The following is a 15,112-nucleotide window of genomic DNA, read 5'->3' as shown; positions in this document are numbered from 1 at the left end:
TGATTTTTTAGGATAATGAGTTCATAAATCTGTATCAGTAGTGAATAAGGCTGGCCAACAACCCTGGATTCCCAGTCCATCCATGCCTGCGGTGCCTTTAGTTGTGCAGTTGCGGTGCCGCGTGTGCGCAAATAATCAGTTTTTTTGGTTTAATTTTTCTTTTCACTCATTGCCAGGTTGTGGTGGATGATTGAATTGCATGGAAAACAGTAGAAACAAATCTGACAGTTTGTTTTAATGACACCCTATAATCTGCACTCATTTTGGAAGTTAATGCATCTTATACCTGTTACAGGCATAACAATGGGGCTGTTCAGAAAACACCTGCTACGTCTCTGGAGGCATAAGTCTAATTGTTTATGAATCAGAAATGGAAGCAAATCATCAAACCAACAACGTCGTGTAGTATAGATTATTTACAGAATTATACATAGGCTGCCATGACTTATATTTCTCCTGCTGTTCTGGTATTGAAAGATGTAATCAGTTTTAGCACACAGCAATCATCTCCTTATCACAGGAAAAAAGGGCCTTTGTTATCTTTAGATAATGAGGAAATGAACTAGTTTTGTCGAGAAAACCATCCGTAAAAAGTATCGGAGGGACACGACCGCACTCGGCTTCCATATGAAAGTAAATGCACATTACATTTGTTTTCGATTTTTTCTATATTCTGAAAACTTTGTCTCATTTTCCTTTCACTTCATTATTGCAAACTATTGGTAGTCTTTTAAACTCCACAGAAATATTTATTGAATAATTTTGCTTATTTTAGCATAAAATGGTGTGAAAAAGATTATGATTTCTGAAAGGTACACTGTTTAGTTAGAAAATAGGTGAAGGACCCACAGCTGCCCTGGGGCTCAATGGGGCTCACTGACAGAAGCGAGTCTGCCGTACACTGGCGCCACCAGGCCCTCTGACTCACTAGACAATGCAGGTGATGTGTCTTGCCCAAGGACACCCTGCATTTAGAGGGCAAACTCCTACATCCGACTCTACTGTTGCCCCATTAAGGTCTTTATAAACTGGGAAGCAGGAGAAGCTCAGTTGCTTACCCCAAGTCTGGTGGGTGGTTGTGCAGTCTTTATATCACTATGTTGTTGGCTTACTATCAGAGTCAACTGTCATTGTTTGGCATCTAACAACTAACATTTGCTTTTGTTGTGAGTCTCTTGTCTCGGTTGGTCACCAGGGCTCTGCAAATGAGTCACCTGTGCAGTTTTTTACCCATTGCACATCAGACATAAAGCACAAGAGCATGCTTTAACCTTTCTGAGTGACTCTGTTTCATGTCTGAGAGACTTGGCAGAACCTTTTGAGAGGGAGCAATCTTACTCGTGCCTTTTCTTGCTCTGCTGGCACACTGAGTACTCACATTAAAACCCTATTATGAGGATGCGTGCATGGCTCTGCATTTTAATCAGGTGAGTGCTGTCTGTTATAAAACAGCGCAGTGTACCAATCCATGTTTTACAAACCACAAAATCGTTATATTTGTGCCTTTTACAAACTGTAAAATCTCAATCAGCTGGGAAATTACAGAAAAGTAATAAAAACTTGAGGTGAAATTTGATAGGGAGCAGATTTGCTGTCTAGCAAAGAGTCGCTTTCTGATCTTTTAGCTTTAAGCCTGTTGGTATTACAAAAACAGGTGCGGGTTCAAAGAAACATGCAATATTTAATGTATTTACCAAGCAGTCTTAAAGAGACATTTTGTACATTTTTCCAGAAAAAATATCTTTAAAAGAGCCTTTTTATTTGACCCTTTTATTTTGACTTAAACATTGTCTGATAAGCAAAGTTATACCTCAGTAGTTCAGCAGTGATGCAACTGTAAGCCTGTATCTTATTTTCCCTTAAGGAACTTCTGGTGAGGTTCCAGTGCTGTTCGACAGATGTTACGTCAAGCTCATCCATGTTAAATGGTTCAAACCTAGCAAACAATTACCTTTATATTCAAGATGGATTTTGTGGATAGTCAGAAGCGACCAGCATCCTGCTCAACTTAGACAATCCAGTCCGAGCTACCAGAACGAGCAGAAGGGTCCTTTGTTAAATGGGTTAAAAAGCTACACCTAATCCTCAAATCTAAAAAAATAAATAACGGAAACTAGGTCTTTTGCATCTTTAGATCTGGACAATGCTTTGTATTTCTAAGGCTTTGGGACTTCAGTAAGCTATGGTGAGAGCTATTATTCACAAACAGAGAAAACATGGAAAAGTGATGAAGTTTCCCAGAAAATGCCAGCCTACCAATTTAGTTAGAGAGCACATCCAAAACTCATCCAAGAGGTAAGAAAAAGACCCAGAACAACATCTAAATCACTACAGGCCTTACCTGCCTCAGTTAAGAGCTCATGGTTCAACAGAAAGTTAGAATGTGAATTTGTCTTTGTCTACTTGTCAGGTTGAGTGTTTGCCTCCCCCCATCTACTGGAACATCTTATGAGAGCCCAAGTATGAGAGCCCGTCTCCCCTCCCTTCTTATGCTCCCCACAGATGATAGGTGCCTGTGTCTACAGGGACTCTGATGGCTCTATAAGTGCAGAGTTGGACTAAGACAACTTTCATTGTCATTTTGTATACAAAGTGTCCGCAAGACGAAATTTCGTTCTGTACAGCTCTCATGACATTTCCATATCTGAAAGTGCAACAGTGATCAAATGTAAACAGTGTGGAAGAAAAAAGACATGGTGCAGTATTGAGCATTGTCCATGGTGGGGGATGTTTGTGGTCATTAATGATATTATGGGCTCTGGACATGCAGCACTGGGATGAACTTTTATTGAGGGAAGAGGTGTTATACAGTAGTCTACCTCATAGGGGTGTGTAAGCAGACTTCTAGGACCATTATGGTCTGCTTGTGAAAGCATATCTGTTGGGCTATCATTTAACTCTAGGATGTCTATTCCCAGAGCTATATTGGAAAAACAGTACACACACAAACAAAGAAAAGTGCTTGCAAAAAAACACAAAGGGTTGATTGACTCTCTCTAAAACTTTTGGGGTAATATTATGTGGACTGATGAACAGAAGGGGAACCTTTTTAAAGGTAAGTATCCTGCTATAGCTGTAGTGACGTACCATTTAAAAAGAAAGAAACATCATGCATGGTGGTGGTCTTATAATAATATAGGATTGCTTTGCTGCTTTAGCACATGACAACTTGCCACATTTGACGGAAATTCTTAAAGAACATTGTTCAGACAGTATTTGATTAGCTTAAACCACAGACCACTTGTGTTATGATAAAGGGGCAATGATCCAAAGCACAACTACAGATCTACCTCTGAATGGTTAAAAAAAGAGCAAAAGGAAGGCTTTGGAGCTGTGAAGTCAAAGTCTGGAAATCTATTCAGATGCTGTGGCAGCATCTGAAAACAATCTGACAGTGTAAGTTTTTATTTTTTATTTTAGTATTATTTCTTTTTTTATCAGTGTGAAGTTTTAAACAGCCTCTACAGGACACCATTACCCTCATCTGTAACCACTAGGCAGCTACTCCCCCAGCTTGTATCTCTTAGTGGGTCTGGGTTGTGTATAAATGAATATGTATGCAAATCTTTATCTGATGAGCTGGGGAAGCAGCCCTGTGGGCATTTTAAGAGATGACATTAAGCAAGATCAGGTGCTGGAGGAACATTATATTTTCAATGAAGAGATATTCATTTGGACTTTAGGACAGACATCCAGGAGGAATGACTCACGATAGGGGGATATATGCTGAGGCGCACATGAACTAATATGTGCCCACGTGCCGTACATAAATTATGTTGAAACAATAACATGAATAGATGCAAACAATGTTACATTACCACTTACATCTCTGTGTCCAAAGTCATCCAAGATGGTGGCAAGTTTTTTGTTGTTCACTTGTCTTTTAGGGACAATAGCTGGGCTGGGGTCCCTCCAATCTAGAGAGATCCGATGGAACCAAATTTCAGCTTTCTGCAGGTGAGGCTGCTCCAGGCTGGGATCAAAGCAGTGCACCTCGCAACCAGATTGTGCAAGAAAATGATCCATGGACCGATCATCCCCTCCCAACCTGAAGACCACAGGAGCCAAGAAAAGCATTAGCTACAAAGGCAGCAGTTTTTCCCCCCTAAATTTTATTGCTTTTTTTTTTACTTACATTGGATGGTGGATAAATAAAAGCAATAAAACCACAAGATAGAAAATAAAAGGGAGCTATTCACCAACTCTGTGTTATTTTATTAAATTACACTGTAGCAGTTTAATAATGACACACAACTCCAAAAAAAGTCCCCATCTCCCAAAGCGCTTATTAAAAAGCTTCTAAAACTCTTGTACTTTATTAGGAGAAGCTATAAGCATGACATTTATAACCTTCCTTTTATTTGCTTCTATTCATGCAGATGTGAATTGCTGGTTTGTTTTGTACGAATGTTCAGCTGCATAACTCTGGTGTTCCATCGAAAAACAGGCCCAAACCATCACAGTGACCGCCATTGTTTGACTGTTAGTATAATGTTCTACTTCTGAAAAGCTGTGTTTGTTTTAAACCAGATTTAATAAGACGCACTGCTTCCCAAAAAAAATTCACATTATTCTTCACATGGCGCTCCATCCAGGGACTCATCAAGTGCTTTGACAAATGTGAGTCAGTATTTTATGTTTTTTTTATATTTTTGTTTCCCATCAGTGACCTTTTTAAAAAATCCATTCTGCTATTGTTAATTTATTATAATTGATACACTAACCTTATCTGAAGTAACTAAGATCTGCGGTTGTTTAGATGCTGTTCTGGTTTCTTTGGAGAACTACAGGACAAGTCATTGATGCAGTCTTGTTGTATTTAGGGAGGTGTTCTAGGCACTTCCCACCAGGACAAAGCCCAGGATGGCCCAAGAAACACCGTAAGGACTATGTCTGTTTGCTGGCCCTTACGGCTCTGGCTTCCAAAGAGGAGATGGAAGAGATGTCTAGGAAAAGGGAAGTCAGGGCATCCCTAATGAGATTGCTGCCCGGTGACCTAGTCACAGATAAGGAGAAGATATAAGAGTACAAGATTTTCTATCAGTACAATTCTGGAAGTAAATAGTTTTGAGCTTAGTTAGCTCTTTTGTTTAAGGGGAGTGCCTTACCATGACACTCTAGATCACATGGCACTTTTAGCAACAGATCTGACCCTCTCAATTTACATAAGCATAATTTAATTTATCTCAGGTAATAAAAGTTTCATGGTGTTTTTTAACCCTTTATAGGGCAAGTAACCTTTTTTGATCACCGGACAAACCTGTCCTTCAGTGAGGTCTAGAAGCAGAATATCTATATCCAGCCATTCAGCAAAGACACTACTACATGGCTGTACATCTTATGTTGGCATTTGACCAATTAGATGAGCCATTTAATGATATATTTCCTACTGTAAATCAAGTTGGAAAAAAAACTTAACAAGTCAAGAAAAAAAAGGTAAAAAGCTAATGGAAAAGTCAAAAAGTAAATTTAAAAAGTTAAAAAGCCTCGTTAACAATTAGATTTAGGTTTATAAAATAAAAAAAATGAAAGCGCCAGTATCAGCATTAATGCCTCTAAGGTTATGTTGTTCCAAAGAAAATGCGTTTTTTTTTTCACTCTCAGAGTGTTTTTTATGAATTTCTTTTGGAAGGACTTTTGTTATTTTTCTTAATATATTTGGGCAAGTTGGTGTTTCTTGTTATTACGTTGACATTAATTTTTCCCATCAAAATACCCATATTTTTTTAATGTTAATAAGGTTAAAAAGTAAGGTCTTGTTCTGGATTCCATTAACACTATTGGTTTGAAATTTTGGTTTTCAAATCATTCACTGAGTGCCCTACAAAGGGCCTATATGGGCAGCTGCTTTTTTTCTGTAAAGGTTTTAGTTGGTCTGAACGTCTTTTCCCGTTTAAGAAAAAAACTAATAATTTGAAAATAGCATCTTAAAATGAAGCTAAGGCAGAAATTTAACTGAAGAAACTCTGATTACTTCCATTCAATCTGAGGCTGATCCGCCTCCGACGCAGCCAACCCGCTTCAAGCCACTTTCCTCGATGCCCAATCATCTTCCAGCACTCTACTTAAAGCCACTCCAAATCATCTCTAGGCCTGCTCTTCAACAAGCGCAAGATCCATCGCTCCTATGTCGGACTTTGGTTCAGACAACCCACCTCCATCCCCTTCTCCACCATTGTAGTAAGCTCATCCGACTCCTCCTCGATGCTCCTTCAACCTCACCTCCAGTGTGTACTCCCTCCAGACTTTCATGGAGTTCCCTGTCACTTTAAACGGTCCAGCAGAAGACCGCCACGTTGAGCCTGGTTCTGCCAGAGATTTCTTCCCAAAGGGGAGTTTTTTCTCTCCACAGTCGCTTCATGCTTGCTCTTCATGGACAGTTTATGCAAACTTTGTTCATTCAGTGACATCTAACTCAAGCATCACCCTGTATACCAGCCTCTATGGATTAACCAAACTTCATCTATCTAAACTCCACCACCAGTTCAGGCCCGGGGGGAATATCCTTATTCTCATACATCAGTTTATCTGCATTAATGTATAAATCAGCGTTTATGTTTCCTGCTGAGGCCTGAGCGCCAAAGTTCAAACTATCGTATCAATAAACTCTTCTAATTGCATCTTTCTCTCTCTGAGTTTTTCAGATTGAAATGCATTTACTTGTGATATTTTTGTTGGGCATTTTCATTGTTCATTTAGGTGTAATTAAAAAAAATGTTATCTGTAAGAGGCCAAATACTTCCTCACATCATATATTTATATATCTGTTTGATTCGACATCTTTAAAATACTATCTTAACAATGCAAATGCGGAAAAGTATAAAATGCTTTAAAATGTTCACTAAAGTATTTTATTTTAATCAGAGAAATATTGTCTGTCTCAATTTAAAAACATTCCAACACAACCAGACTTATCTGAGTCATTTTGTTTTAAATTTAAAATCACAAACATGCAAAAAACTCAGAATGTGGCTGCTTTTTTGAGGAGTGATCCTCAAAAACTTACTGTAGATGGGTAGGGCTAAACAATGGTCTGGTTATTTAAAGTTTAACAATCCATACATTGAAATGATCTTAGTATGGATCCAATATGTTTTAATAATCTGAAGTTTCTCATTTAATGAGTGTTGTAAAGAGAAATACAGTGGCCAATGATGGTAGATTTTTTAAGGCATGTGGATAAATGAACAATACTGTAAAAGTGATTATTTTTCTTGGCACAGCCCTACTGTGCTAATAGCATTAGAAATTAAAACTCAAGAAATGTTTCTGACAGAGAAAATAACTGGTTCCTCTGTTTGGTTACTCTTGTGTCTTTCAGGTTTCTTTTCATGACTACTCCTCACCACCAAGTATTTCTGATAAACTCAGTAGACATTAAACACCCCTTTACATGGATTTCCCTTTCTCATTCCACATTTTCCAATTTCCTTTTATTCTTATCTGCGTCTCTCTCTGCATCCCGATTCCTCCTTTTTTTGCTCTAACTTTACCCTGTAATTGTGGCTGTGGGAATACAGTTCTTTGAAAGATGAGACAGATGAGACTCCCATGGTACATCCCACTTACAGGAAGATGAGCATATCCAAGGGAATGGTATGAAAGATGATGTCTCCTTTTTTCTTTTTTTTTAATGATGTCTCTTTTTAAAGCACTTAATATGTCATTAACAGTTTCCCATTCTCTGGGGTAAAGGAACACAGTTCCATTGCAGACGATAGATATCGACCAGTAAATAGCAGGAGCTTTTAGAAGGAGTAGAGGGCGAAAAAGGCCTTTCTAAATGACTATGGTGATAAAGTTCTTCCCGAACGTAACTTTATCTTATTGAAATATAGTGCAAAAGTAGAGACTCTCTGGTTGGAGGGCTAAGTACCATAAATTAGACTAGTGTGGAGAAAATATTCTATAAATTGATGGTTCAGATTTTTCTGGTGAAATGTTACCACTGGAGTCTTTATTTCGAATAGAGACACATCTCAGTCGCTAAATTTAAAGGGGTTTTCTTGGAGGAGTTAAAGACATCACAAAAACTTTTTTACCAAATTATATGAATGCCATGAACCTTTAAACTAACGTTGCATTATTTTATAGGCATTATTTTTTGTATTTTTACATAGAAGCCTTTCATTGTTAAAAGCTGGATAAAGTAATTATATTCTTCTTTTCTTAGTAAACATATTCCTATTGAGGCAATCGGCATGAACTTCACATAAAATTTCAGGAACATGAAGGTATAGAGGTCAATCTTTTATTCCCGAGTGGATCATCTAAATTAGTGGTCCTCCTAATTGTCAATCATTCTGGTGATATGTTTATATAAGGCTGTCCTACGTGTCCTACGTCCCCATTAGCTGTCGTTTTCTGCGTATATGAACTGTTAGTCTTATATGTGTGGTGAGCTACGATTTCAGTCAGTGAAGCTTAGTTTTTTTACCGCGGTTCTTTGAAAATGGCCGATGGTCGTGAGAGAAGAAGTGTCTAAGAAGTGTATGAAAAGAAATGAAGAGCCAGATATATCCTGGAAAGCTTTGTGCGGAGAGCTCTCATAGCAAAGCATTATGGGATTTGCTGTCACAGCAGCCCGCTGTCGCCACCCAACATCGGTGACTAATGAAAAAGATGGTGCAGGCACCATGTGGTGGAGAAGAAGTAACAAGATCAACGAAGTAAAAAACAGCGATCATCTGTCCGGTTCGGACACAATTAGCTTGTATGAGCTATGAGAACAGTAACTTTTAAATAGAGTGTGCACGAGGAGAAATGGGCTTGTGCATGCTCTCGCATACATTTAAAAGGAGGATTCCTCTCGGTAGTGGGTACAGGGTTGTGCATGTGCATTTTTTTTTTAAAAAGGAGAGGGCGGGTCTTTTTAAAAATTCGTGGAAATCCTCCACATAACTTTAACTCATTAATTAAAAGTGGAAAGACAGGAAATTCATAAAGATTGCAAAAACCTATTCTTTTTAATTTAGGTAATAGCTTCAAGACATCTCTCTTATTAGGAATATCAAACACATAGATTGAACAGGTGAATTATCTTCATTTCTTTTCAAAGCTGTGCTGTTTAGCTAATATACTCTGGTAATTCTATTTATCAGCTTATGCTTGTCTGTTTGGTAGAATCTTGCTTAGAGATTTTACCATATTTCATTTGTAGATTCTCATATAGATGTCATCATATATTTCTCTATTCAGCCCTTTTTCAAATATATGATGTCTTCCTGTACCATCTAATGAAAAAACACCCTGCAAACTTTACTCTATTTCTCAACTCAATTCAACTTAACTTAACTTAACCTTTATTTATGGAACACATTTTAAAACAACAGGTACTGACCAGTGCTGTACAGGTAATACAGGTAAAAAAAAATGCCATATATGCCATATATCAACCCAAGCTTTATTTGATATATCTGACTATGGTCCTCTGTGTCTCTATTGCCCTGTTTCTGACTATGGAGCTGCCAATTACCAGAGTAGGCTTCTCGGATTGTACATCAATAAGCGGGAAAAATCTGTTAGAAACTTGGACTGGGTGATGGTGAATAGTGGGCGAACCTCTAGAACTACGCTTTCTACCTACAGTCAGTTTTGGGTTCCTGCCTTTTGGTGAACTGTTGGAGGACCGCTACTTTGATGTTGTTTAAAAGCGTGAGAGAAAAACATGCGATTTTAGGGAGGAATTAAAAACCTCAACTGGTCCAGCAGATCGAACAGGGGCCACTATCACAAAGGCTTACTTTTGTTTTTGCTGCAACCAGTAGCAGCTGATTAAAGGATCTCAATATTCTGACAAGAGTATAGATGTTGCTTGAGCAGTTACTACACATAGCAGTCAATTACAATAGCAAACAACTGTACTTGCTTGTTCAAGGTGTTTCTCAGGCTCTTTGACTGATATCAGTTGACTTTCAGTAACACTGATTATTCTTTTGACTTCTTTGTCATGAAACCTTACAGAGGGCAAAGTACTGATTGGATTTTGTCATGATTTCTTACAATGACTTCAGGCAAAAAAAAAAAAATGCAGGATTAGTTGTTAAACCATGTTGTATACAGTTTAAATGTCTCTGCAGGGTCCCTCCAAATTTTATAAGAAGATAGAGACAGTTATTTATGTTATTTACTAGCAATGCCTATTTCAGCAATGGTTACACAAACTACAGGCCAAAATTGTTCACAAACAAAAAAAACTCCAATAGCATATCTTCACTGGCCAGCAATTCATTTGAGGAACTATATTAAGATTATATTGATCGCTTTAAAGACCCTCTCTGGGTTTGCACCAAAGCACATCTTTTATTTTCTCAGCTCTTACCCCCTTGGCTGAGACCAGAGACTCTCAGCCAAAGGTGTTCTGGCTGCTTGAGATATTGGGAAAGCCAAAATGCTTTATCTTTGCCTTTTAGGGTACTTATTCATACTATGATGTATTATATGTCTATATTTCTGTTGTTTTATTTATCACTTCTCTAACATATATTTTGATACATGATGCTTTTTTTATTCCATTAATATTTCTTTGTATCGTAACTTGCACAATTTCTGTTTTTGAGGTGCTACATAAATGAGAGCTCAAGTGTCTCTGCCTCCTCATGTTAGCATATACATGGTCCATTTATAATAAAGTGCAGGTATTTTTACTTCCCCTCCAAAGCACTAACCTATATTAGTGTCCTAAATTTGTTACTGTTTGGCCTTGAATCTTCAAGGACGTCCAATTTCACAAAGGAAAATCTTTTCTGCACTTCAATAGACATTGATTGAGGTTCAGCAGGAGATGTGATCTCTGATTGGTTTCCCAAAACTGTATTGTCCTTTGAATACAAGGGTCAAGAAATGAAATTAACTTAATCATGTTATATTTTGAGTAATAGAAGAGGCAAAGCTCATCTTCAGATGGACATCTTGTCATGATCCTAACCTTTGTGGACTTTTTGGTTTCTTTTAAGTTTCTTTTTAAGTTTTCATTTACATTTTTATTTAGGTCATTCTGTGTTTTCCTGGTTGTAAGGTATTGTAGTTGTTTTCTAGTTACATTTAAGCCCTGTTTTTCCTAGTTGCTCTTTGTTGCCCCTGGTGCTCTTTTCCATTCCCCTTGGCTCCTGTCCACACCTGCTCCCAATTAACTAATTACTCCCCGTTTGATCTGTCTCCATATATAGTCCTCCCTATATATGGAGATCCCTGTAGATGGGGTTCCTCAGTGCTGGTTTCTCTTCATAACCTACTTATCATGTGTGTTCTCCCTAGTGTCTCTTGTTTTTTTTGGTTTCCTGTTTATTGTTTTTGGATTTATACTTCTGTTACCATTTGTTCATTCATTAAATCAGCAAAACTCATCTCTGCAGTTCAGCCCTTAACCAACCTCCAACCAACCTGACCCATCTAGGCAGACATCCATGAGAATTGGATATAAAAGAATGAAAGACTTACTGTACACTGTGTGCAGAATTATTAGGCAAGTTATATATTTGAGGATTATTTTTATTATTGGGCCACAATTATGTTCTCAAACAACCCAAAAGGCTCCTTAATATCAAAGTTTCATATTTTTGGAAGTTGATGCGTTTTTGTTTTTTTTTTAGCTTTGGCCATTTTATGAGGATGTCTGTGTGTTCAGGTAAATATTACTTTGCAGAACTATTAGGCAATGAAATTAAAAAACAAACATACCCATCTCACTTGTTTATTTTTACCAGGTAAACCAATATAACTCAAAATTCAGAAATAAACATTGGAGACATTCAAAAACAAACAAAAATGATGCGTGTAATGGAGCATTTTCCTGCATGAATATCATGTTTTTCTTGAATGATGGCAACTTCTTCTTGTATCACTGTTCTAAAAAGGTGTCTTACAGAAACTGGCAGTAGGTCTGGGAGTTGATCTTGACTCCATCATCTACCCGAAAAGGTCCCACAAGCTCATCTTTGATGATACCAGGCCATACCAGTACCCCACCTCCACCTTGCTGGTGTCTGAGTCACTAAGGAACTTGTTGCTCTTTACTGATCCAGCCTGGTGCCCATCCATCTGGCCCATCCAGACTCACTCTCATTTCATCAGACCAAAACACCTTGGAGCAATCAGTCTTCAGATATTTCTTGGCCCAATCTTAACATTTTGTCTTGTGTGTCTTGTTTAAAGGTGGTCTTTTTTCAGCTTTCCTTACCTTGGCCAGGTCCCTGAGTATTGCACACCTTGTGCTTCTCGGCACTCCAGACATGTTGCAGCTCTGAAATATGGCACACCTGGTAGCTAATGGCTTCCAGGCAGCTTCACGCTTGATCCTTCTCAATTTATGGGGAGCATCTTCTCTTTTCAACACTCTTCTTGCGCCCCTGTTTGCTATTTGCCATGAACTGCTTCATTGTGCAATGATCCCGCTTCAATAGCTTGGCAATTTCCAAACTGCTACGGCCCTCTGAAAGACGTCTGACAATTTCTGTCAAATCTCTTTTCTGACCCATTTTGCAAAGGAAAGAAAGTTGCCTAATAATTAAGCACACCTTATATAGGTTGTTGATGTCATTAGGCCACACCCCTTCTCACTACAGAGATGCATACCACCTGATTTACTTAATTGGTAGTTGTCTTTCAAGCCTATACAGCTTGAAGTAGGACAACATGTATGAAAAGGATATGAAAGGATATGAAAGGATGTTTTCGAAATACTTATTTGCCTAATAATTCTGCACAGAGTGTAGTGTCCCCTGAATAAATGACCAGCTGAAAGGACTTATTAGAATAAGCATATACATTATTTTTCATTAAATGAATTATTACATGGCATTATAAAGGTGAGAGTGAGGGTGGCTTCTGGTGCCAATGCTAAAGTGGTTTTGGGCCAGTACAGGTCAACCAAAGGGTTCACACATATGGCCCACACATGGGCCAGATGTGCTAAATTAGATCTGGGCCACCAAAGGGCAACATTTCTTTGTGGTATGTGAGCTGAATGTAAATGAACTTTGTGGGCCAGAGCTGGGCTAGACCAACTTTGCAATTGGGGTTGTAGTCGGAGCGCTATAGTTCTAATTGTTTTTTTTTTTTTTTTTTATATTTTATTTAGACAACTGTCAACAACAATACAATGATCACAGGGACAAAGTAAACATGACATTTTTTTTTTTAATCCCTTCTCCCCTCCTTCCCACTCCCCATCCTGTGGTCCCTTCCTTTACCTTCTATTTATTCTGTCCCCTACCCCTCCCCATCCATCCGTACCCGGCTGCAAACAAAAACAGCAAAATAAAAAAAACAAATAAATAAATTAAATAAAAAAAATAAATAAATAAATAAATAAAATAAATAAATAAAATAATAATAATAAAAAAAAAAAAAAAAAAAAAAAAAAAAACAGTTATACAGCTGAGGAATCACAATCATAACAAAACCCAGGGGACCAAGACAGAGTACAGAAACATGGACAGCATGTAAAACAGGCGTCTGCGCAAGCGTAGGTACACAGATCAAGACAGAACATGGATATTTAAAACTGCACAGGTTGACAATCACTATCGCTAGCCAGATTCACAAGGAGCCGCCGGGCCAGGGGGACAGGCAATTACAACAGAGCTGGTTCCTATACGTTTTTCAGGCTCGAGGGAGGGTATCCAATCTTTCAAAATAAGATAGTATAGGGGCCCAAGTTTTATAAAATTTTTGGGTCGAACCTCTAAGACAAAATTTTATCTTCTCTAACTTAAGGAACATGGACAGATCTTTCAACCACAGAGAAGCCTTGGGTGGGTGTTCTGATTTCCACGCTAATAATATTCTTCTTCGGGCGAGGAGAGTTGAAAAAGCTAGTACATTTTTAAAATCATGTGTTAATGATATCCCCTCCCCTGGAGTTCCAAATATTGCCAATTCAGCACTGGGTTGGATACCTATTTCGAAAGCTTCAGATAGGATCTGAAAGATTGTGGACCAGAAGTTACACAGTTTGTTACAGGTCCAGAACATGTGAGTTAGATTTGCCTTAGCCATGTGGCACCGAGCACAGGTTTCACTCACTGTAGAGTAAATCCTTGAGAGTCTAGCTCTACTGTAATGGATCCTATGAAGGACCTTGAACTGAATTAGTCCAAGCCGAGCGCATGATGTTGACCCATTTACTCTACGTAATGCTTGGTTCCAAGTTTCATCAGAGATGTGTATTCCAATTTCCTCTGACCATTCTGCTCTGATCTCATTGAGATTCACAGTATTAAGTGATGAGATGCTATTATAAATTTTGGAGATTAAGCCCCTATCCTGTGTTGGAGTTTGCAAGATTATGTCTATACCTCCCTTTGGGGGTAAATTAGGAAAACAGGGACTATTGTTACGAACACAGTCACGGATCTGGAGGTATCGAAATAGGGAGGAACGTTGTAGGCTAAATTTAGAGGAAATAGCATCAAAGGTAGCAAAAATTCCATCTATATATAGGTCACTAAATTTATTTAAGCCTGCTCTCCGCCAGTGGGCAAAGACAGGATCTGATAAGGATGGCGGAAAAACATGGTTATCACATATGGGACTGTAGATAGAGAAGTTTTTCATATTGAAGTGTTGTCTAAATTGTGACCATATTTTTAGGGTTGAGATTACAACTGGGCATGACGAATGCTGCCTCGGAGAGAGAGGAAGCTTTGAGGTAACTAATGCAGGGAATGATGATGGCTTACACGTGTTCAGTTCTAATTGACACCAGTCAGCATCTGGTTGATGGAGTAAACAGACTATTTTTTGTAGGTTTGCCGCCCAGTAATAATACAACAGATTAGGTAGAGCCATACCCCCCTCATCCTTATGTCTCTGAAGGAAGCGCCTGCTGATTCTAGGATGTTTATTACCCCACATGAATGAGGATAGCTGTTTATCGATAAGTCTGAAGAATGATTTTGGGAGAAAAACTGGGATACTCTGAAAGAAATACATAAATCTTGGCAAGACGTTCATTTTAATACATGCTACTTTACCCGCTAAAGATAAATTTAGGACACTCCACTTCTGGAGGTCGCGTTTGAGATTATTAAGCAGAGGGGAGAGATTTTTTTCAAACAGATCAGAAAAAGAACGTGTCACGTTAATTCCCAGATATTTGAATCCTGCTCTA

At 38.3% G+C, this 15,112-nt stretch overlaps 1 protein-coding gene across 1 annotated transcript in view; it reads right to left on the bottom strand.

The window, feature by feature from the left end:
- Positions 1-15,112, bottom strand: part of mettl24 (methyltransferase like 24) — a 57,731-nt gene that overhangs the window by 2,044 nt on the left and 40,575 nt on the right. Inside the window, exon 4 of the mRNA XM_038304192.1 lies at positions 3,826-4,048. Coding sequence (XP_038160120.1) covers positions 3,826-4,048 — 223 coding nt within the window. The remainder of the gene's footprint in view (positions 1-3,825; positions 4,049-15,112) is intronic.

This window comes from Cyprinodon tularosa, unplaced genomic scaffold, assembly GCF_016077235.1.
Source record: "Cyprinodon tularosa strain WSP-4 unplaced genomic scaffold, ASM1607723v1 ctg528, whole genome shotgun sequence".
Taxonomy (NCBI): Eukaryota; Metazoa; Chordata; class Actinopteri; order Cyprinodontiformes; family Cyprinodontidae; genus Cyprinodon; species Cyprinodon tularosa.
This window is presented reverse-complemented; position numbering and strand designations above follow the sequence as displayed.